We start from the raw sequence: 24,648 nt of genomic DNA, 5'->3' as shown, positions 1-24,648 counted from the left end.
GTATTGCAATATCAACTAAGAGAGAGTTCTCTAGAGAGAGCAAATCAGCTGTTGTAACTCATGCCTATGACTGTACTTGTACTCTGCACAATGACAATAAAGTTGAATCTAATCTAATCTAAAAGAACTGCAACACTAATCCAGGAAAGACCTCAAATTACTAACAGCTTACAAACATGTTTTCCCGCTGGCTATGCAATATGAGTAATGTGTTTTCCCTACAGATACAGATATTTAAATATAGATCTACACTATACTGTGTATTACATAACATTGTTCCTGGTGACATTTTCACTTCGGCTGTCACCAAGTCACACAACTGAAAATTTTACAAAGTCATATTTGACAGCTGCCGTTTTTATTTTAAATGAAGCCATTTTTACAGCTAATTCTGCCAAGATGTAGGTCATATGAAATTGTGAAGGGGCCCCTAGCCCAGTTCCACCCCTAGCCCAGTTTTTGAGTTTTAAAGCTTGTCGAGACTGCAGGTTTAACTGGCTGCTATTATTTCTAACATCGATTCATTTTGGCAACATGAATAGGATTGCTTGAAGAATGAAGACTAGGAAGAAATGTTCATTTCAAATAGCAGCAGCTGAGGTAACATTGAGGAATTTATCTTTTATGCATGAGAGGCACAGACAAGTAAAGGCTCTTTCACAGACTGAAAACATTTGAACTTCAATCTGAACTTGTCCTGACAGATCACTGGCTAGCTCCTCGAGGATGGTTCTCAGTTACACAAAAGGCTCTGGGAGTGGTTTGTGGTTTCTCTGGAGACAGCAAAAAGGAAAACAAACGGTTAGGGTGGCGTTATCAGCGGAAGCTAGCTCTTGGTAATAGAAATCAGAATGAACCCCCAAAGAGGAAGTCTTTCAAGCTGGTGGTCCTTCGTCAAAACTGCACATTTAAAGTTAATAGGGAACCTGCCTTGCATGTGCTCCATCTCTCGGTCTTGTCAGTAACTCTCCAAGTGACATTATGTATGACATTTGTTTTGTCATTACAACCTACACTGAGTGTTTTGAGAAGCCTAAACTGAAGATACAACTGAAGGGTGTGATTTGTAAAGCGCTGGCTTGTAAAAAAGGAAATGACACAAAACACAATAAAATGACATAAAAACATCCCTGCTTTTCCATGGGTAACCCAGAGGCTGTCTTTTCTTCTGTATGTTTACATAATACATTTTGACGCGTAGCTCTTTGCACCCAAACTAGGATGACTCGGTTGCTGGTTTAATGTTGTTGCGACCCTAATGGCACCACATGAGTTAGGACTGTTTTTCAAACGTGTCTCCCATTCCACCTTGTCAGACAAGGGCTGCTCTGTTTTATTTTAAAATGACACCCAATATGCCCTAGGGACAAAAATAAAGCAGGAACGTTTCAAAGGACAATGTAATTGGCTGAATTTGACTGAGTGAAAAAAATAAATCATGCCAAAATATCCTGCTAGTAGGGTACACAAAAAAGTACTTGATTTTTTTTCTACACAGGGTTCCATGTTCCTCTCAGAAATGTTAATAAACCCATTACCAGCATAGAACCATTAGACTGAAGTGAGCTGAGCTTCTGAGGGCTGGTCCATATAGATATCCATGCGGAGGAGACCACAACCGCATAGCTGCCACTGGACATGTATAAATAACACTTGCCCTGTCATGATTCAGCAACAGTCCTCAAACGGTACAATCCCAATGCACCACTAGGCAAAATGAGTCCACGATGGAGTGTGTTTGTAAGGAGCTTGAGGGAAGCTTACACAGAGCTGGCTGAGGCAGAACAGGGCTCTGACAGAAGATTAGAGGTCATGCACACTGATTATTTCTCCGAAAATCCCACTGATTCCGGACAGAGCAGTTCTGTAATGTTGTCACACATGTCCTTTCATTGGTTTTCTGTTAACTTCCTCAGTATTTCTGGTTGAAGATCACAGTGGTGTCAATGAATGTTTCATTTTGTTCCATTCATGTCCCCCAAGGCCACAAAGATAACAAAAATATCACTGACATTTATAGTTCAAACGTCCGTGCAAAGACAATGCCTACAGTGCTTATTTGTTACCATGGTTACTTCAAGTTGACCAAGAGAGAGAACAAAACAAAGGCAGTCATATGTGGATACAATTTAAGAGTTACAATATTATCTTCTCTCAGAAACTGAAAAAGGTTTTATATGCTTTTCGTCCTGCGTGCTAATCAATGTTGTTTTTTTCTTAGCTGGATAGCAGTCTAGGAGACCAGTGTTTCAACAGAAATACCAAATACCCAAATCCTGACAAAGCTTTGAGAGTACATCTGCAACATGTTAACATTTGGAGAAAAAAAAATATCTTCAGAGGGGTTCAACAGATTTGGTCTATATTAGATTAAGGTCAATTACAGGGGTATACAGAGGTTTTCACCCAGGGTATTACATCACAAAGACAGCTTACAGTGAACAAAATCCAGATTTAAGGCCTTGGCAGGGAATGACTCCTTTTAACAAGAAGTAGCCATATTAGTCAAAGCCGCACTTAGATAAAAGCCCATTCTGAAAAAAAAAATAGGCCTTTATATCCACGAGTTTCTCACACTGTTCTGCCATACTTCAACTTCAGAGCCACATTGAGCTGCACTAACTGCACCATATAAGTAAAACACAAGAGAAGTGCAAGCCCAGATCCAGGCATTGATATTATTCTCTGCCTTTCATGTCCTGCTGTGGACAGTTGACCAACCTGAGGAACAAATAATAGGCTACTCTACTGTCTGTGCCGGAAGCCTTTGAAGGTTGTGACAGGAGGCTCATCCAAACATGACAAAACAAGCACTGCAGCGGATGAGCTCATCCACTTCACATGTTGACAGAGTTAAAGAGACACAATGAGGGCTCAAAGAATACTCCTTTGTCCAGAAATATGACTTGTGCTGCAGACATCTGAGACATTTTGTATTTTTGTTTTTCTAAGGAAATAATCTGGCTCTGCAGTACCTGTTTTACAGTAAAAGATGCTCCCACTACAGGGACCTTCCAGTGCTTGCCATTACTGTGCTAATTCAGACAGTATAGATGGCAGGCGAGTGACACAGGCTGTCTTTGTGGTCGGATGGGATGTGGACGTATGACGGCTGGCCCAGGTGAGGTGGCTTACCTGAGAGGATGCTGTTGACGGGCGTAGCGATGTTGATGTCCTGCAGGTGCTCCAGGGTCTCGGTGTGGAAGAGACGCAGCGTGGAGCCCGAGCTGAAGGCGATCCAGATGCCCACACCGGCCACCACCATGTGGGACACCACCATGCCCTCCTCCTGGTGAGCCTCCAGCTGACGCTGATGCATCGTGGGTAAGAGCAGAGAAGGTGCGTGCGTCAGTATGGCCTTACACAACAACCAGTGTCATGGAGGACTTACAGAACCTTTGCACAAAACAGAAGTATTCAAACAAATGTGGCCCAGACAAAGAGTCATTATCCCAAATACATTTCAAGATATAAAGTATTTATACTACAAACAGAGAAGGGCTAATGTTAAAATTACATTTTGTAAATCAGTGTACAAGATCACAGTAAAGTGATTCAGACAATCTTCAAGACATTGATATGGTTGGAGGTGTATGTGGTTTGTTTGCTCAGGTGGAGGATACTGTGTGAAGGTATGCTCCTGAAGCACTAGAGCAATTCCAGGCCTTTAAATAGCTAACACATTGCACTGTGGTCCGTGCTGGCTCGCAACCTGGAAAAGATCAATTCTATTGCGGTAATCCAATGACCATCTGAATTAGGTAACTGAAACCCTTACTACTGAGAGCCTGTGGCCAGTCTTCTGAATGAACCGTGGCACTCGGACTTTAGAGGTCAGATGGGTGCTGTTTATGTTCTCTTGGACACCATTTCATAGCAACAAACCAACTGTTTTTTTCCTTCTCTCTGCTTTCTGGGAGGGAATGGATGGGTGGGGGCGACACATAATTCCCTCAGATCAGCAGGAAGGGTTTTAAGGAAGCACGTCTGTGTGCATCCTGAGGAACCACTTTGGCATTGGCCTTCCAAACAGAATCTTCTACTATTGTTATCATCAAATACCACATAGTCTTTCACACCGTATGTATTTATCAATTAGGGTATGTCTGTTAGTGATATGCACATCCTCTGTAGACATAAATGTTACTACAGTAAATGGTGTACTGCCAACCTTTCAAAAAATCTTTAGCATGACTACGGTGGGAGATAAAATGAACGGTGTGTCCCACAACAGTTGCCAAGAACAAGTGCTTTTATTTGTACAACAACTGAATGGCACGTAGAGAGATAACCCACTGGAGAGAGTCAAAATCAGACTGACAGATTCAGACGGGTCCCGCTGTCTCTTGGTGGAGCTTGACCGTGTTTTTAATCAGGAGTGCAGCGTGTTGCTCTGATCCCACCAGCAGATTGAACTGGAGGAGAGCCAGCTCCTTCCCAAAAGCCTTACGGGGGGGACTTCGGAAACAACAGCCATCTGACACCACATGCTCCATGCTAACATGCCTTTTTCAATGCCTTCCTCAGTCTCTCTCCTACATTCACACACCCGTCCCCACACACGAATGGACACAAATGCATGCGCGCACACACACACACACACACATACACACACACACTTCACTTCTTCTGGTCTCGTAATTCCTTCCATCTTGTTGTCTCTTTTAATAACCCTGCGTGTGTCTCCCTCTCTCTCACACACAGACACACATTCCCCTTTCCCCCATATTCCACCCCTCTCGCGTTGGTCCCATTTCTCCCCATTCTCTCTCGCTGGCCGTTTGGCTGTTGCTCCGTGGGCAGGTGGTCTCGTAATGAGCTTACTGACGAAAGGCACTAACGAGATTACGCGTGGCCGCGCGCGGAGCGGAGAGCAGAGGAGCGGCGGAGGGAGGACGAGGGGGAAGTGGAGCTTTGCTATTCCAGGATGGCAGCAGGTGCCCGTGCAGTCCAGTACAGTCCAGGCCCCGGTGGAAACACAGCTCAGACGAAAAGAGCGGGAGAGAGAGAGGGACAGAGGAAGGGAGAGACCCTCCTGGGCCTCCAGAATTCAAAGAAGGCAAAGCCATGGGTGTGCCATGACATCACAGTAAAACAGAATTAGTAACTAGTAAACACAGCAGTTAATAGTCACGGAATGCGTTCTAGGAGAATTACATGACGAGCATTAATGATCTCCATTCTCCAAACTCAAATTCATTTTCTAAGAAACAAACATTTCTAATATATTTAATCATGCAAATTCAGATGCACCAATTCAGCAAATGGATTCAATGTGCCTGAATAACTGGCAGTGTGGGATGCTGGAGTATACCATCACATGTGAACTTTGGGCCCAGGATGCCATGGATGCTAGGACGCCCACTTCTCTCCTGCGTCTTTAAATAGTCCACAGAGTACATGGAGGCGGGTGGCACAGCGAGGAGAAACTTCTCCAACAAAGACTTTCATGAACCACAAGCGACTCGACCTCAAGTAACCCATCGGAGGCCATGACTGTTCCTGCAGCTGCAGTTTTTGATGTTGTTATTCTGTAGCGCTACCATAAAACTTGGAATAAGAGACTAGGAACAAAGTCAGGAGTATAGGGGGGATTAGTTGAGAAACCTTGGCTAAGACATGGACATATGCCGATATGGATGGGAGGTGTGTGTGGCAGCAAGGATGTTTGACTTTGCTCTTGATGTGGTGGGTCAGAGTGAGGTCCCCTCTTCCTGTTTGCTCTCAGGGAGGGGAACAATGTGGCGGCTGCCCTTTTTCCTCTGGAGGTGCGAGGCAGCACTGGTCATGAGCCGCATGTGTGTGCGGGGAAACTTTCCGTTGTCTCTCGGAAAGCCCCGCTGGGAGACTTAACAAGAGCCAGCTGGGGCCTCAGCAACGGGGGGCCACCTCAACTATCTACTCGGCTAAGCCTCCGGCCCCTTCTCTCTCTCTCTGTGTGTATGTGTGTGTGTGCGGCATACCTCTACTGCATGGGTCTGGGTGCCCACAATGAAAACCTGTCCACCCGATGAGGCCCAGACGTGGTCCTCCACGGCGATCAGAGCTTTGAGAGGCAGCACCCCGAGCTTCAGCACCTTAGGGGAGGTCGAGTTCCAGGACCCATCTGGGGAGAAATGGAGAAAATGAAGTCTAATTTTAGGTCCTGACTTCCTCTGCTGCACACTGCTTGCCATCACTGAGAGCAGTCATGCCAAACTTCACTCTAATTGGGAAGTATGCTACGTAACCTCGGTCCAGGTGGGGAGGGCATTCGTCATCTCCTTAACCACCCTACACACCTCCCATGCAGTGTCTGTGTGTCCGTGTGGGTACCCTACACCATTTCTATTTACGCCACAAAGGCACCTCTGCAGTATACCAGCCCACACTTTCCCCATCGACATCTCTATTCAGCACATTCCTCAGCAGGAGACTGAAGAGAAAAAAACATGAGTGAATTGTCACAGAGTCCGAATATTTAATCAGAAACAGCGTGCAGCCCTGAGATGAGAAAACCTACATGATGAATTTCCCCCCTGAATACTCAAATGGCCGCTTTCAATTTACAACAGTGCATAATAGAATGTGCGGTGATTGTGTTTGTTTAGCCGAATCCACAAAGGCAGCTATTGAGAGGAGCCTCGCCACAGAGGGCACAGAACCTCTGTAGAGCCTAATGACTAGGAAAGAGGCTACACTCGGCTCTTCTGTAGATGGAAAGAACAAGTCTTCTTTGTATGGATAAGTGTTTCTCTGTGTGTGTGTGTGTGTGTGTGTGTGTGATGTTAGCTATTTGGCTTGAAAACCCTGATATGCATCTTACAAATACATAGTTTGTATGCATGTTGTGGACTGACTTCATTACCACATAACCTTTTTAGTGACACATTACAAACCACAAGAAATTAGATTTGACCAAATTACATTCAATCTAACATGGCCATGGCCACACACACACACACACACACACACACACACACACACCAGATCAGGGGTCAAATCAGTTTTCATACTTGGCATTGGGCCAACAAACGTAATGCCTCAGCTATAACCATGTTATATTTGGAACTGAACATGAATAAAGCATAATCCATTACTACACAAGAGTTTCTCCTTGAAACACAGGATTTTACATAACCTTTAATGCATGGTGTTTAGAATTGATGTTTCAATGAGAGTTTTCTACAATTTCAGCAGAGCAAATACCACTGAGGTTCTATCCACTTGCCAAATAATTACGTAACAGGTGAGCTGTAACTTCCCTCACACGACATTTTCAAATGCAAAGTGCTCCCTAATCTACATGCTAATCCACTCAATGCTTGCTTTTGTCAGATTGAATGAGCTGAGAGAGAGAGAGAGAGAGAGAGAGAGAAAGTGTGCTAGAGGAGAGCAGAACATACACAAAAGAATGTGGGAGAGAGGAAAGAGTGTGTGTGTGTGTGTGTGTGTGTGTGCGCGTGTGTGTGTGTGTGTGTGTGTGTGTGTGTGTGTGTGTGTGTGTGCGTGTGTGTGTGCGTGTGTGTGTGCGTGTGTGTGAGTGTGAGAGAGGTGGAAAGAGTGGAAAAGAGTAAGGAAATGAAGGGGGAAGGCTGACTTCAAGTTTCACATGGGCAAGTTCAAATTGTTCTGAAAGTGAGTCACCTACTAATGTTTGATGCTTATAGCCCGTGTCAGTTCGCTTTTACCCTCCTTCCTCCACATTCTTTGAGTCCCATCAGTTTCAATCACTTTCAAAAAAAGCACACACCTGGTTCAGACACTTCAAACGTCAGCTCAACAGCTCCAGCTCAAGAGGAGTCACTGAAGAATTGCGCTGGCAGGAGAAGCTGCCTCCGAGGCTAACTCCAGGGTCGGGATGGGAGAGGCTAATAAACACAACATTCCTGCTTTTATTTGTGCCATGGCTCATATTTCTATCACTGCTTAAATCACCACCGTGGCTCAGAGATATCAGACAGACTAAACTGTTCACAGTGCCGATATCATCCCATGGATGTTAGAAAAATGTAATATTTGCGCGTCCTTTACAGAGGATTACCGTCATTGCTTATCTTATCATAACTTTTCCCAAATCTACAAAATAAACTAGGACTCTCATAATGGCAGAATATCCTCGCCCTACTTCCTAGAAGAAAAGACATTATGGAAAGTGTGACAAGGCAGGGAAGTAGAAAAGCAGCATTCCGCACAAGTACTGAATTTCCGTTCCTGCATTTACTGGCCTGGCCTGGGGACAGGCATGGATCACTTTCCCCGTTTCCCCTCTTCGCTGTGCCACATGACGTGATGCCGAGTCCCTCTTGCTTCTGCCATCTCCCCAATCGAAGACCTCATATGCCCGGGCTTTGGATTAGAGGTCTCAAAGCTCATTTCCTTGCCTCGGACCTTTTCAGCGTAAACACGGCCGTGATACGGTCAGGCGTTCATTAAACAGAGCCGATAAAGGAAAGGGCAAACACCGGAGTACTGTACCTTCTCACAGCAATGACCAAATCATCACACACACGATAGGGTATGTATTATGTGGGAGCTATTTTTGGTGCTCTTCCATGTTCCTTGTTGAATGATTAATAGACCATGGTGCATTGTGAGTTTTTTTTCTCCCATATTTTTATTCTATTCTCTTCCCCTCAGGATGCACCTGCTGGGAGGAGGTCTTCAGGACGAGGAGACCTTCACACTCCGAGCAGAGCAGGGGGGCGTCTCTGAAGCTTAAATGATCATCATTTACACCCTTACTACACCCCTTTCATTACTACTTTCTGACAAGCAAGTTAAGACAAAATGTGGAGGTTGAAAAATAGGCTAAGTCAACCCCACTGTGTACTGCTTCATATGGCACTACCAGAGGCATACAAGAAGAGAGAGGGAGTGTATTGTGAATCCAAGAGGTGTTTGGAGTCAAACATTACACCAGGATAAGGTAGGAGGGAATGTGTGTCTGAGCTGTGTGCACAGCCCTTCATCTCTTTCCAGAGTTACAGTCTGGTACTCAATGAGAGTTTCAAAAGTAGGTTTTCGGGAAATAAAGGCTTTCCTCAGCTCTTTCTTCAGATGCCTGCACTGTAAAGCATGAAACTTACCCCACAAGAACATCAGGGAATTGACTCTGGTGAACACCACACACACACACACACACACACACACACATACGCACACGCACACATGTTCTGTGGGTACTAGGTATTTTTTCTTTAAAAAAAAAGAAAAACAATCTCCTTAGTCTTCTTCCCTGTCTACTTCTCTCTCTCTTCTGGTTTCAGTGCCTTGGCCTCCATCTTTATTGTCTCCTTCTGCTTTTACCTGCACAGCACAGGCAACATGAGAGTGTGTGGGAGGGCCGAGGCACTGGCAGTCCAGAGAGGTGGGCAAATACGCCAGCGCTAGCTTCCTCCCGATCTCTCTGCTGCAGGGAAATAAATGGGTCACAACAAGCAGTTCAGCCGTTTTTTCCCAGCCAACCACGACAAGATCCTCAGAGGCACGACAGTCCAGAATAAGACAGGAAAGGAATGAGAGAGAGAGGGAGAGAGAGAGAGAGAGTGAGAGGGAGAGAGAGAGAGGAGCTCCAATCCTCTGTGATGCGTGATTCATCAGGGTCACCAAGGTGACGAGCTCTCCACTCACCCAGCCTCATCCTCCCTTCACCCACGCGTACGCGTACACGTACGTACGCGTACGTACACACACACACACACACACACACACACACACACACACACACACACACACACACACACACACACACACACACACACACACACACACACACACACACACACACACACACACACACAATACCCCTAGCACCAGTCAGCAACACAACACAACACCATCACAGGAGAGAGTCAGAGAAAAAAACCAAAAGGGGCAAGAGACAGCAACCGGCAGTGGAAGCACTAACAGATCAAACGTGTTGCCAAAACAGACAGTTCTCTGTTATGAGGAAAGGGCCCACATCTAGGGCTGATTACATAACTAACTGTTTGGAAGCCTTCAATCTGCTGGAGAGGCAGCACAATAATGTGTTCAATGATGTGCAACACAGCACAGCCATCCATCCATGCGGGCACAAACACAATAAGAGGGAAACAAGAGTTGGCAGACTGCTCTTTCCTGTCGCGGAGCGGGGCCTTACCTGGAGCTCTGGAGTAGATGGCCAGTGATCCGCTGACCAGGCCCACGTACAGACACTGGCACGTGTAGACCAGGCATGTGACGGTGGATTTGTCTGGCGTGAAGAAATGCTGCAGACGGACCTTCTTGGACCGCTGGCTGCTTTTGTAAACACAGATACTGGGGGAAACAGAGGGAGAAATAACCAGAGTGAGACACACATCTGCCTCCGCCCTAGCAGTCTCAAATCTGCTGCTCAAGTCTGCTGCATTCACCCACAGAAACAAGCTTTTAAGGACACCAATGCTTTCTCCCATACCCTTCTTAGCATCATTGTTCACAGCTGCACACACACACCATTTCATTATCCCCCTCCCACACACCCCATTAACACCCCCACACGAACACACATACACATACACACACACAATATACCTTTTTAATTACTACTATTAATTTATTCTTAGTTGAGAAGTTGAGCTAGCTCTTGAGGGATTTCAAGGAATTGCATTATTAGTATAAACAAACTACTTGAACTTGAATTGGTTCACATATTAAAAGGTGAAGATGAATGTATAACACATTTGTAACAAATGAGTTCAATCCACCAGTACAGACCACCAGTTTTCTCTTGGCCTGAATTTAGTTGTTGAAAACAAAATCCACTCTTAGGTTCGGTATAATCCATATCACTGACTCAACTACTCAAGCAAGCAAACTTTCACGTACACATTTAAGCAGATTAATCAATTTGTCATTTGGAAATCCTCCAGCTCCTCTTCCCAAGTGATTACTGTGATGTTAATGATTTTGATGAATGAGGTCAGTTCTGGTGCTGCCTGGATTCTGACTAGCGGGCTGTGCTAAAATGGCCTGCGTTTTAATCCTCGGGATTAACAGCCTAAAATGACCTCATTAATATCTGTAATCCTGAATAGCTGTGCACTGTTATGTTTAACAGAGACCTGTCCTCCACCTCCTCTCCTCCAAATCCCACTGCAGTTCCTGCTGGGTCTATGGAGAGGTATTATTAAGAGTCTTTTACTTCAGTCCTCAATCAGTGTTTTCAAAGCCCAAGATTATGCCCTCAACAAAGATTTTGTCCTCTAAACACTTTAGTTTACCGTCATATAGGGGTAAGTAAAGATATTTAGTTTACTGTCATATAGGGGTAAGTAGAGACATTTAGTTTACTGTCACAGAGGGGTAAGTAAAGATATTTAGTTTACCGTCATAGAGGGGTAAGTAAAGATATTTAGTTTACTGTCATAGAGGGGTAAGTAAAGCTGAAAATAAGAAGCTGCAATCAGACTTTTGAGGCATTTTCTTCCTTAAAAATGGACACAAACCAATTAACCAATTACCAAAATAGCTTGCCAATTAATATTAGTTTGAAGATAATATTATAGTTGACAACTAATCAATGGATCAGTTACTTGTTGCAGCCCTAGTGCTTTGTTTCTACTAAGCAGCAAGTGAAGCCTCTCTGCTCTATACTGTACGGATGATGGATCTGAGTGCTGCTGAAATGGTGTTGAATTTGGTCTTTAATTTCCCCTTGGGGATCGTTAGTTAGTGAGTGAGTGAGTGAGTGAGTGAGTGAGTGAGTGAGTGAGTGAGTGAGTATTATCTATCTATCTATCTATCTATCTATCTATCTATCTATCTATCTATCTATCTATCTATCTATCTATCTATCTATCTATCTATCTATCTATCTATCTATCTATCTATCTATCTATCTATCTATCTGGTGATGGTGTTGGGGGTGAGTGGGGACCTGCAGGGCCCTACCTCCCTTCCTCCATCCCCAGGCAGATGGTGGGTGCGTGGCCGCTCTTCCCTGGATGCGGGTCACCGTCCGAGCTGCCCTCCCCGTTGGCCAAAACCTCCTCCATGGGCGCGTAGGCCATGCAGAGGATGCGCGACTCCACGTTGAAGCACTCGGTCACTTTGGGGCTGGAGTTCTGCATGGCCACGATGGAGATCTGCCCCATCTGATTGGTGCAGCTGGCCACCTGAGAGGGAGAGTCCCAGTTATGGGCAATAAGAAGTGCTTTTGTGACATTCTCCATTCTAACTGCTGATCACGTACGTCGGTTTTCTACATGAGATATTTGGCATGTTTACTGGCACCCACCCCCCACGTAGGAGATGAATGGCTTGTTAAGAGCTGGACCACGCCATTTCTGGCACCCACAAACAATCAGCCAGAGTGTTCCGCAGAGCAGGGGCAGTCGATCAATTGGGCCATTATGAGTCACTGGAACGTGTATGTTTTCTACGGCCCCCAAAGTAAACATGGCTCTCTGGCTCTCTGAATGGAGCTCGTGAGTCACACTTTAACAGAGGCACTCTGGCTCAGAGAGGTGGGCAATAAAATGTGAAGAGTGGTGTTTAATTATTCATTTGCATCTGATGGGCAGAACACAGGCAGAACAGCATTCGTCTGAAGTCGACTTTGACACTTCTGGGCTTGTGTCAGATGAAATATGCAGTGAATGGATCTTATTATCTTCAGCTACCTGCATGGTGCCTGTGTCTGTGCTTATGAATCAAACAAAGATGTCTAAGCACTTCTTTAAAAATCCTCTCGCACCAAAGGTTCATTAACCAATCAACCAGTGGCTCAGTGGGCTCATCTCTGTGTGTGTGTGTGTGTGTGTGTGTGTGTGTGTGTGTGTGTGTGTGTGTGTGTGTGTGAGTAAGAGAGAGAGAGTGAGTGAGTGTGGGAGACAGACAGACAGAGATCCTCACCCACACAAAGCCGTGGCCCAGGGCAGGCATGTCCGCGGTGCTCTCACTGTTCACATGAGGCTCTGGATTATGCACCGCACACTCCACCTGACACGGAGAAAAGGAAACATGGAGAGACAGACGCAAAGGAGCTGAAAACGTTGGCCCACCACATCCCCATTCAGACCTTCACAACATGGCAAACCACCACACGAGCCCTGCCACCCCACATAAAGACACACAGCGCCCTGTCGTTAATAAATAAATAGGTGCTGTCTGAGAGCGTCCTTTACCGGATGAGAAATGGGTTTAATCTGCGTGACCCCTTTGGTACTCTGTCTGATGAAATGTGTGGGCACTGGCTGGCACTATCTGTGTGCAGATGGCATTCCTTACTGAGCGCGAGCCCTATATTGATCACTCTAAAAATACCACGGCCCACTTTGGGCCCAACACGTCCAACTGCAAATACAGCAAATCCACAAACTGAATGTGTATCGGCACAGCAAGTCCCGTTCACGCTCCTATTGAGGAATGGGGTCTATAAAAATCATACATTCATAAAAATCATGTAATTAGTATTCCCAATATTAGTTGAAAAGTGTGGGTGTATTAATAATGCGATATGTTGTTGACATGTTCAACCATAAGAGGCAAAAACAACACAGACAAGACAACATCTTCTAAGTGTTCTGTGCGAACAAAGTTAAGAATTACACAGAATTTAAAAGAAAAAAGAAAAGGGCCTTATTTGACTTTTAACTTCTAAATAACCAGACAGGACAGTGTGCATGGCACTGTGCCCACCTTGAACTCCTGCAGTTTGGACATGACTACAGGCATCTGCTTCAGCAGGAGAGGGTGCTTCTGCTTCTTGATCTGCTTCCCATCATCTTCAGCGAAAAACCAGCCTTGCATATTATCCTCCTCTGTTGCACACACACACAAAGTGGGGGAGGGAGAGAGAGAGTTCCATGACATCATTCATGAAAAGAAATCTCCCTCATGAGAAAAACAGAGTGGATCAATAAATTACGACATGTTCATGTAAACTCCACCGACAAACGACATTTCCAAATGTGTTGCTGACTATCTGGAGCGGTCATTCATTCTGTGCCCGTTGGCCTCTCCCTCGGCCTCCTCCTCCTCGCTGATGCATTTTCCCTGTCAGACCACCGCGCAAATGAACACTAACGACTTTCCCTTCAGAAACAGAGCAATTAAAAAAAACACTCCCACACTCCATCCACACGGTATCTGGAGCACGTCTGCCTGAGGATGCGGCTGCAGAGGAGGAGGCATGCGTAGGACCGGCTCACACACATTTACTCTGGGGCCGTGTGCGGCTCAGGGGTGAGCAGAGGATTTAGTGCGGAGAGGCAGAGCAGTGAGGAGAAGGGAGATATCTGGGGCCTGAATCCTCCCTGCTAGGGCCCAGCTCACGCTCCTCAAGATTGGGGCCAGTGAGAATGACCAGAGGCAAGACTCGGAGTAGGAATATGATGGAGGGAGAATATGAAAAAGGGGGGAGTGAGAGAGAATGGATATGAGTGAGGCAGAGAGGAATACAGAGGGAGCAACGTGCGGGAGGGAGAGAAAAACATGAACGGGCAAGGGAGTGATGGACAGAGTGAGAGAGAAAAAGGGAGATCAACGGAAAGCAGGAGAGGGAGAGTAATATTTGAGTGAGAGAGAATGAATGAGTCAGTGGGAGGAGTAAGAGGGGGGTAGAGAGAGAGAGAGAGAGAGAGAGAGAGAGAGAGAGAGAGAGAGAGAGAGAGTGATGCAGACATACAGACATACCTAAGGCCAGTTTAGCCATCTGCAGGTTACTGATCCATGACTGCTTGATGCCGGGGCTGAATGTGTTGAAGACGGCAGTGAAATGTGTGGGTTTCCCAGTCCTGCAATATAGTGGAAAAGAGGAGGAGGAGGAAGAGGAGAAGGGATAAGCAAAAGAAGATGATGAAGATGAGGATATCACAGGGTCACGTGCTGTAGAATGCCTTTGGACAGGTCAGGGTGAAACACGTGCCCAGACTTAGATCACCACACTTGAACTGGATCTTGAGCTGCATCTCAGCCATCTATATCATGGAAAAACATGTTGTGTCTAGCACTGCACAAAATGAGAAGCCTCTTCAATATTCAAAAGCCCTTTTTTCCCCGAGCTGAACACTTTGAGTGTTGTGTTTGGCTGTCTGAATAATAGATCTATTGATACTGAACCAGTACGCTTCTCAAAGAGCCTCACGTCTCCTATGAAGGCACTTGCAAGGACCAAGAGACTGTAGAGGAATCCGGCGTGATGACAGTGGACTAATGAGAACGTATGGTTGCGGCGGAGTAGAGAGGGGTATGTCCGGCATGCGTCTGCCCTTTCACTGTCTCCGCACACGAGAGCCAGTTATTTTGGGCTGGACGAGACGTTTGGGATGAAAAGCCTCTGCAGCTGTCGCTCTATAGATGCTCCTGGCTAATCCAGCCAGTTCAAATTGGTGAAGGACAGTAAACAACTCTGTGTGTGTGTGTGTGTGTGTGTGTGTGTGTGTGTGTGTGTGTGTGTGTGTGTGTGTGTGTGTGTGTGTGTGTGTGTGTGTGTGTGAGAGAGAGACTGTACACATTAGGGAAAATGAACAGGAGAGAGTGGCTGTTAGAATTTGCCAAAATAACTTTTGCATGCAGAGCAGCTGCAGTCGGGCTCCCCAGAGAACCAAATGTAAGAAATGTGGCGCATCGAGTCGAGAAAATCAGGCCGATAAGATCACATTAAGGAGCTGACAGAGAGAGAGAGAGAGGAGACAGCGACTCTCTGAGGCTTTTGGACTGATCATGTGAGACTGGCGCCCTGTCTTAATATTTCCTCTCTCCCGGCCTCCTTCTCCTCCATGCACAGACTCACAGTATGTATGGCAGTATGGCAGACATAAACTCGCCAGTATTGTTCTGGTTTCTTGTCTAGACAGGTTATTTTTTTTGGCTTGGAGAAGCTGCCTTCATTGTCAAGAGCAAGAGATTTAGAGGGGACAATAACGAGTGGAGGAAGAGGGCGATCACAGCGGGGTCAGACTGACTTGTCCTGTTTCCCAGGTAACTGCAGCTGGATTCGGCAGCGGTCGGCCGCCCTGATCTCCTCTTCTTTCTTCAGGATGAGCCGCTGGAGGCCAGACACCCAGTCTTGGGCCACCGTAGGGTTCACATTCTGCAGCAGAGAGAGAGAGAGAGAGAGAGAGAGAGAGAGAGAGAGAGAGAGAGAGAGAGAGAGAGAGAGAGAGAGAGAGAGAGAAAGAGAAAGAAAGAAAGAAAGAAAAAGAGAATTAGAAAGATAAATGGTCAACACCAACCTTGTTGTGGGGCTCATTAGTTAAAGCCAGAAAAGAGCTCACAGAAATCTTTTTTACTCCTTGTGTTTGGCCAAGTGTAGATTGCACTGGGCTAACCTCTGCGGCCTGTTTTCACGGGTCAAACGCAGAGGAGGGAAAAAGGCAAACATTTTCTCACAGTGAGAGGTTGTGGGAAGTGTTTGTGTTGTCAGGGATGAGCGAGAGTGTCTCTTCACACGGACCATACGCGGCTGACCAGCAGCCAGAAAGCATTACATCAACCCAGCAGGCTCTGGCAGACATGCATCCAAGTGGCACCGACGGAGCGCTCCAGCAAATTACCCACACACAGCCCAGCCATTTATGCAAGCCATGGGGTCTGGAATTAAATTTGGAGTGGATCATTTGAGCTCTCAACAGGAAATAAGTATCTTCAAACTCAAATATTAGGAGTTGCTTTAGACAGCTGCTTTCGTCACAGGATGTACTTGTCTTCATGGTTTTACTAAATTGTTGGAATCAATAACAGCAATAATGATCCAATTATACAAAGCGTGTACTATAGTCAGCTGATGTCCTTACCTGGTAGTTCCCCTTTAAGCTGCCAATCATATGAGAGATCTGGTTGACCAGGCTGAGGTCATGGATCAGATTCTGCAGATCTTGATACAGCTGTCCTGGACCCATGTAGAGTTTATCTGTGTTAAAAAGAGAAACAGAGCAAGCATAAATACAATATGTTAAGCCAGTGGAGTGAATAACAAGGAAGAAAGAAAGGACAGATATATTTTTAGCAAATGTCATCATATACTCTTAGAGAGGTTTGCTCAGTCACACTTCACACTGCAATAGGCTATTTTGTGCAGTCCAGACAAATGCTGTAATCAAATGCACCTTGCCAGAGAGCTGACCTCATGTGTGTAGCCAATCTCCTAGTCGACAGGTTAACATATAAACACATCAAATCTTATTTTAGAAATAGCCCTATGATTTACTCCCTTTCATTTAGCTCCAGCAAATGTTTGAGTTTAGGGCTAAATTGTATTTCTCTTGGAGTCAAGTAACATTTGAACATATTTTGTAAACTTCTGGTTCAGACGAAAGGGTGTTTTATTTGTCCTAATTTCTGCTCCGGCGCTCAGACAATGGAAAAACAGGCCCACTTCTCCAGACCTATTAGACGACTGGCCTGCACCCCAGTCTCTATCCACTCTCACTCTCACCCAGGCAGGCCAGTTATAAATCCTGTTCCTCCTCCTTGGATTTCTCCACGTCTGCCAACTAATGTTAAGAGTGAGCAGGGAGACCGGAGGGGTACACGCTGTGGTCATTCAGTGGCCTCTCAGCACCAGCTGAAGTCTTAACAAGGGGATTAAACCCAACCAGCCTTAAATGTCACTTCATCTGGAAATGAACACTGACTCAAAAACTTGTCTTTCCAATAACTTCCCTTCATGTTGACATCATGCAATAAAACTCAAAACGCTTCGAATGCAAAATGATCTGCCCCATCTGAAATGGCGTTAAACTTTTTCACTGGGGAAAAAAATATCTGGAAATAGCACAGGAGGCATCTATGCTTTTGCTGCAAAAACACAAATCAGAATGGAATCAAATAATCACCAGAGAGGGGAAATAATTGGTGAGAGCCCAGCCAAACTGCACACTTATTCAAGTTGTCCAGGCACTAAGTCAACAGCCACTAAATCGATTCGGCATCCATTGCAGCAGAGGAATTTCAATGGTCGCACAGGGAGCAGGGGGATGACGTGGAGTCTGTCGCTAGTGGAGTTGTTGATGCGCGGCCTGTCGACCTCTTTGCCTCAACACAGACCCTGGGTCTGGGGATCCTCGAGCGCGACCCGCACGCACACGGTGATGTGTGGGCCCCTGTGGGAGGCCAGTCAGAAACAACGAGCCCCAGCAACAACGCAAACACAGCAACGCAGCAACAACGCAAACACAAATCGGATTCATCTGAGCATGAGCTACAGCAGCTCAAGGACACAGCGGCGTCCTGGTAATTAAACGCTGTGGGAGACGCTGCAGAGAGGCGGGAGCAGGGCAGAGTCAGAGGGGTCGGCCCGCGCTGGGACCGCCATCTTTGGACAACATCCAAGTGTGGAAGGAATGGGGGCTCGGCTTGCATGGTAATAGTCTTTTCAAACATCCACTCATCTCTAATGAGGACGTCCCAAAGAAGAGCCACGGTGTTGGTAGCTCTTCAATGCCACGTCCCCAGGGGAAATAGCCCTTTCTGCCTCTCATCTCTCCATCGCAGAGAGAATTCTTCTGCTCCTTTTCCTGTGACACATTCCAGATATGAAGGCTGGTGTGGTCTGGTGGCCTGAGCCAACAAACCAGCGCACAGGTGACTAGGCTGCCACATGATATAGTGTGACAGCCAATTTCACAAACACAAAACGTTTTTTTTTTTTAAAGAATCAGCAAGTGTCAGCTCTAAATTTCAAATGTCATTTTTTTGGAGCCCTACATTGCTCATAAATGTGGATGCCAAAATGGAACAGGTTGACGGATAAAAACCCAAAATATCTGGCCGTGACAGACATCCACTTTCAGAACTCACAGTTTTTTTTTTTTTTTTTCTCCACAGCTGTACAATGGCCATTCATGCCCCCCTTGTGTTCTGGTGCCATGGCAACGGCCCTGTTCTGGTGCAACCGTGCCACGAATGGCTCTGTGAGAACTCTGTTGCCTCATTTGCACATTAGAGCCCTGCTCACAGAGCCAATCCGAAGGGACATCAGCGAAAACCTTTTCAGGGCGCAAATGTCAAACATGCTTTATTGGCGCTTAATGGTAGCATTTATGAAAAGGAGGGGGCAAGGGTGAAACGCATTCCAAGCACTCCTCACATGCTTTTAATTTATGAATTAACTTAGCTTTTTACTTCAAACTGTTGAAGTAACACTTTAGTAGAATCAATGGAATTACCCAGGTAACACTTGTGGGACAATGCATTGTTTATTTGATGGGTTTATTTTGCTGGTGAATATAAATGACAAATAACCAATATTACCAAGATATATATAAATTGTCCTAATATGGGACACCTAAGCTCCAGTGGGTGTGGCTCTTCCCCAAAGTAATGAATGCCAGTGAAAGTAAGGAAAAGCCAAAGTTGTAGGGTCCCGTCATCAAAATTGGATGTGGATTTAATATGTTGTCCTCACATTGCAGCCTAATATAGCCTAGGCTACTACAGAAGTCAGACAAGCAAAAAACGTCCCACATTAGGGCAATCCACCCTACTAACAATTACATGAGTGCAGATAGCACACAAGTGCTTATAATACTTATCACTATCCGCACTCAACAATAGTAAAAGGATATTCCATGGAGATGGGCTTTCCTTCCTGAGTGGAGTGTGATTCAGGATGACTGTCATACGCAGTGCTCTGCAGCTGACCACTGAAGGCCAAAGGCCTGACAGGATCTATTGTGCCTCTTTTCCGGCCTTGCTGCTCATAGCTCTGGACATTGCATCATACACTGACTGGCTTAATGTGACTCAATGAAGCAGTGGACAGGGCGAGCTACTCCCAGAGACTGGTGCGGTTTCCACAAACAAATACACAGAAAAGAGGAAGAGGAGCAAGGAGAGGAAAGAGGAAGAGGACAAACAGGTGTTGTTCGCTGGGATCACAAAGGGAAAGATAATAACAGGTCCTCAACATCAAGCACATCTCTTGTGCCGTCATATGTACTTCTGTACTACAGTCTAGATATGACATGGTATGGAGCTGTTCCAGGCAACCAGAGAGAGAGAGAAAAAGAGAGAGGGAGAGGGAGAGAGGGGGAGAATGAATGAGAGAGGAGGGGGCTATACAATAGTGGTTAACATGAGTCGAGCTGCAGATCGCCTACGCTTCTCTTCAGCATGAGAGAGAGAGAGAGACAGTGCCTCTGCTCCAGTCATTACCACAGGCCCTCTCCCCTCAATGAGTCATTGTTTGCTCTCCAAATCTTTGCACGGCACGCTTGAAGGGAGCAAAAAATGACATGCTCCGCGACTCTTAAAGCACCTCTCTCTCTCTCGTCATCCCACTAATAAGACGCCCACAGGGTTAAAAGGAACAGCAGAGCCTCGTCTTCTTGCTGTGGGGACAGCAGCTTGGTGCCTCTATTGTACAGAGGCGTAAGAGTGTGCTTAACTGTCAGCTGCATGAGACACACACACACACACACACACACACACATTACATCCATTTTTAATCAGTGTGGCCTCCTCCACAACGTCTGTCCTTCGCAGAGAGGCTGAACGAATGGCTGGTGGGGTGAGGGCTACAGCTGGTGGCACCTACAGACAGTCCAGACATTAGCAATCCTTAAACACAGCCACTTACAGTAAGACAGCCATCTCTTTTCCTGTCCAGGTGTTGAGCCAGAGGCCGTGCTGAATGCACATTCTGGCACGGCTGTGGCGGACTACTTGGCTGTGAGAAGTGTTTGGGGTAGCGGTGAGAAGCTTCCCGGAGGTGGGCCCGAAAAACAAGTCGTCCCCCATCTGCCCCAGAGACCCTGCGGTCAGAGCAGATGCTCATGTTGACGGTGTTAGTGGGCAACAGAGCAGGCCTGGCAGCGGAGACGTGCCATATGGACTCCAGTGGGTTAGTGGGTCAGAGAGTGTGGCAACCCTGAGGTGAAAAAGAGGAGAGATTCTGATCTGTGTTTTAACACTACACGCATGAGCGTGACCCAAGAAGGAAGACTTGAAGTGTAAACATCACTCAGAGGTTATATAAGGTGGCAGTGGTTTTGACCTCCAGCTTCAGTTACTTCATACACTGCACCCATGACTGCATCGCTTTAGACTGGTCAGAAAGAGCCCAATACAAAGTTCCATTTCAACATATAGAGCTTCCTCTGTCCTAAAATATCCGCTATTTAGAAAAGGAAGTGTAGGGTTCAACGTTTCAGGAGAACCCCAGAGCTTCAACGCAGACGAGGAACACTGGGCTTCACAAATCTCATAATGCGAGAGCTCGAAGGCGACCACAGGCATTCTTGAGTTAAGTAAAGGAGGTCTGTTTTCCGAGACTAACCCTTTCAGTGCTAAATATGACCAGTGCATGCGGACTGACCACAGTGTGGCCACCCCGGTCCATTCCCAGGAAGGCATTTAAAGTGAAGGAGCAGCTGCTGGCTGTTGAGTGGAAGTCCAAGTGGAAATGGTGAAGTCATGCTGCCGTCCTGTGTGCAGAAGACGAGGGCAGACTAGAAGCAACAATTAAAAAGGAGCTCTAAGAGACAACCGGCCGAGGCGTCCAAGGCTTTCGTGTCAGTGGCCAGTACAAAAGCCTGCCAATGAGCATCAGGCACTGGGAAGGCCCCATGTGGGGAAGGAGAAACTCATCCCTGTCCAAAATCTGTTTTCTCTCAGCATCCTCCCCTCCTATTGTCTTGAGGGGGGTTTTCTGGGTCCAGCCAATCTCATTTTAATGTTTCACTTTCTGGCAATGAAAATCAACCACAACCTCAACTACACTGTATAAAGCCTAGATCACAGCCCCTCATCTGACAGGATAATTTAGAGTCAACATCAACATTAGCATTAGCAACGCTTCCCTGCATCTGTACCGAGGCCTTGGCCTGCTTGGGCCGAGCCGACGGGTGCCAAAACCCCATCTGGTCAAGTCGTTGGCAGGGACTTTTAAAAGAAGGATGGCAGCTGAGAGGCAAGATACAATCCCGGCAGGATATCCCAGGGGAGAACAGGTTGGACAACTATGACAGGACTGACCGAAAACTCATAAATGTTTCAGTGCTACATTCATGGCCTGTCCTTAATATTTACCAGCTCTGTGCAAAATTGACATTGTGGCAATAACTACAGTTTGGCTTGTTTTAGTTTGTGGGTGTGTCAGTGGACACAGACTTTAATTCAACACTGTAACCCTTTAAAGTACAGTATGTGTTTCAAGGATGCAATGTACTCATATACTTTAATCCCATGCTCATATACTTAATCTCTTAATCTCCTTCAGTGCCATATGGTTCAATGGTCAATACTAAAGATGAAGCACAGGAGATTACAGAACATTAACTGATATGAAAGGGAAATAAAGCTTTGATAAACTGATTTATACAGTTTGAAAAAGCTGATTTATACAAATCAATCTGGGATATATTTTTAAATACAGTCTATGCAAAAAACATTATTTAAATTAATTTTGACCCTGCATCCTCTTAAACAATTACTCAGATTAGGAAGGCTCACATGGGCCCCAGCGGCGCAGCTGGGTGTGGGCTTTTGTCTTTATACAATACTCTTAGTAGCTGGCTGAACAGAAACAAACAATCCATTAACCTTTGACAGCTTCTGAAGACTTCAGACCTACAGAGTCTTAAAGCGAATGTAGATTATGGATTATGGCATAGCAGTCAGTATGCTAATCTGTTAGCATGGTGATTCAATGTATCTCAGTAGTATTGCATTGTCAGTGATTCCCATCCCCACTTGCAATGGCTTTCAACAAAGAACCAGACAAGTCAGGCATCCTACTAAAAAGCCTAAATTGTTTAAAAAATAGGTCAAGGAGCACACACACCAGTAATGAAGATGGAGGAAACCTACTTGGCTTGGCGTTGATGACCACCTTCTCTCCGGAGTGTGGTGTGGGGAAGCGTCCAGCGTCCCCCATGTCCTCGCTGGAGCCGAACTCCAGCACCTCCACAAAGCTCAGCGGGACACTCCACTTCAGTAGGAACTTCTGGCCCGAGGTCAGAGCACCTCCACCCTCCTGAGGAGACCTGTGGAGACCAGCACGCTTCATAAACAAGCACCGTATACTGGCTTATACATAGCACATACTGGCAGACCAATACAGCAAATTGGAGGTATTTTATGCACAATGTTTTAATCTAATTATAACCTGTATAGAACCCAGAAGATAGCATTTTAGAGGATGTTAGCATGTTTTATAGCATGTTATTCTACTGTTATTCTACTGTGTCTGACTTACAGGCGTACATTCAGAACAGCAAACAGTGTAACTACATCCCACTAACAGTCAGTTCCATCAAGGACAGCCTAAAAATGGCAAACATGAGTCATTCGGCATGCACACGTAGCCTTGTAAAAGTGTACAGATGAAACCCCATATTTTCACAATATGCCAAATTAGGCACAGTTTCCTGTGTAACTTCCACCACTGGCTCGTGGCTCGTGCGAGCCTGTGTGCAACAGCACCGTATACGCACAAACACAGAGATCTGTGCCAACAAGACACTCTTGGTTTGATTTATGAAGGAAACATTCTGGGCAAATGACAGACTGGCAGAGCAAGTGGATCTGCCGGAAAATCTTGCTGCATGTGCACAACTGCAAATGGGAGAGTGCAGGCCTGTAGGGAGGCAGGACCTCGAGTTCTTGACATGGGTATGGTCTGCATATCTATTACAGGTAAACTCTGCATGGGTGTGCCTGGCAGGTGTTTAACCACTAATGTGCTGTTTAACCAAACAAGAGCCCAGCCGAGCCGAGGCCGAGCAGCCCAGTGCTTTTGATGGAGCAGCTCCAGAGTAAGTGGTTTCAGCCGTGGCCTCTGGGAGGAGGGAGTCGGCTTCCTGTGGAGCTGTGTGTGGTGTGGACGACTCCGGCCCAGGGCCAGCACGACTCCGGCCCAGGGCCAGGCCCTTCGTGTGTGGGAAGCGGCATGCGGGGACGATGGGCTCGGACGGAGAGCCTCACCGTGCGTTGGGCGTGGCACACATGAGCACGTCGTTGAGCAGGAAGAGGCGACGCTCCTTGGTCTTGATGATCTCGCCACGGTCATTGTACACCGTCTCCACCATGTCGTCCGAGCGGATCAGGTACCTGCTGCCGCTGCTTAAGAGCTACGGACAGACCAGAATGAACACAAAAATAAAGGGATGAATTTCTTTCCTTCCATCTCACTGACCCCCTCATATTTAACATCCTTTTCTGCTGCATCCATATATACCACTGACTTTGATGTCCCATACGTTCCATGCATCCACTAGTGTTTACTATTTATAAGTCTGCAGATGGCGATTAGCTTCCATAGGAGCAAACTCACATGCTCATATATAGATACAGGCCAACGGCACTGAGTCCTGCTGGGCAACAGGCTGAGTAATTAGAGGGCTGCTTTTGACATTGGGGGAGGCCTGCACAGTAAATGGATTGGCCTCTGTAAATACTCTGCACGCTGAACGGGGATTTGCTGAAAATGCCAGGCATGCAATGGTCTTTGCGATGAAACAACATAGCATGATAAACTATGCTCTGAATCCAAACATGGCCATAACTTCACTACACATCACTACACATTCAGTAACAAACAGTTACATTTCATCAACTGTTATTAATCAAACAGAACAGGCATTTCTGCTGCCCACGCAGGGCTTCTAGTGAGGACAGTCTTAGCTTCAGCTCTAGCTTCAAGGAGAGCCCATTGACCAACTGTTCAAGATGTGTTCTAGTGAAGGTCACCCAATGCCA

The 24,648-nt window shown here is 46.1% G+C and overlaps 1 protein-coding gene across 3 annotated transcripts in view; it reads right to left on the bottom strand.

Annotated features, from left to right (window-relative positions):
* The window catches only part of arhgef10 (Rho guanine nucleotide exchange factor (GEF) 10), a 54,313-nt gene that overhangs the window by 5,572 nt on the left and 24,093 nt on the right, over window positions 1-24,648 (bottom strand). For all 3 annotated transcript variants that reach the window (XM_048227406.1, XM_048227407.1, XM_048227408.1), the window contains 11 exons: window positions 23,875-24,020; window positions 22,759-22,934; window positions 16,743-16,858; window positions 15,912-16,039; window positions 14,641-14,741; window positions 13,645-13,766; window positions 12,859-12,945; window positions 11,896-12,119; window positions 10,124-10,281; window positions 5,964-6,106; window positions 3,136-3,310 (listed from right to left, as the gene is read on the bottom strand). In XM_048227406.1, the coding sequence (XP_048083363.1) occupies window positions 3,136-3,310; window positions 5,964-6,106; window positions 10,124-10,281; window positions 11,896-12,119; window positions 12,859-12,945; window positions 13,645-13,766; window positions 14,641-14,741; window positions 15,912-16,039; window positions 16,743-16,858; window positions 22,759-22,934; window positions 23,875-24,020 (1,576 nt within the window). The remainder of the gene's footprint in view (window positions 1-3,135; window positions 3,311-5,963; window positions 6,107-10,123; window positions 10,282-11,895; window positions 12,120-12,858; window positions 12,946-13,644; window positions 13,767-14,640; window positions 14,742-15,911; window positions 16,040-16,742; window positions 16,859-22,758; window positions 22,935-23,874; window positions 24,021-24,648) is intronic.

This window comes from Alosa alosa, chromosome 19 (assembly GCF_017589495.1).
Source record: "Alosa alosa isolate M-15738 ecotype Scorff River chromosome 19, AALO_Geno_1.1, whole genome shotgun sequence".
NCBI classification, from domain to species: domain Eukaryota; kingdom Metazoa; phylum Chordata; class Actinopteri; order Clupeiformes; family Clupeidae; genus Alosa; species Alosa alosa.
Note: the sequence above shows the minus strand (reverse complement) of the source record. Positions and strands in the feature narration are given on the sequence as shown.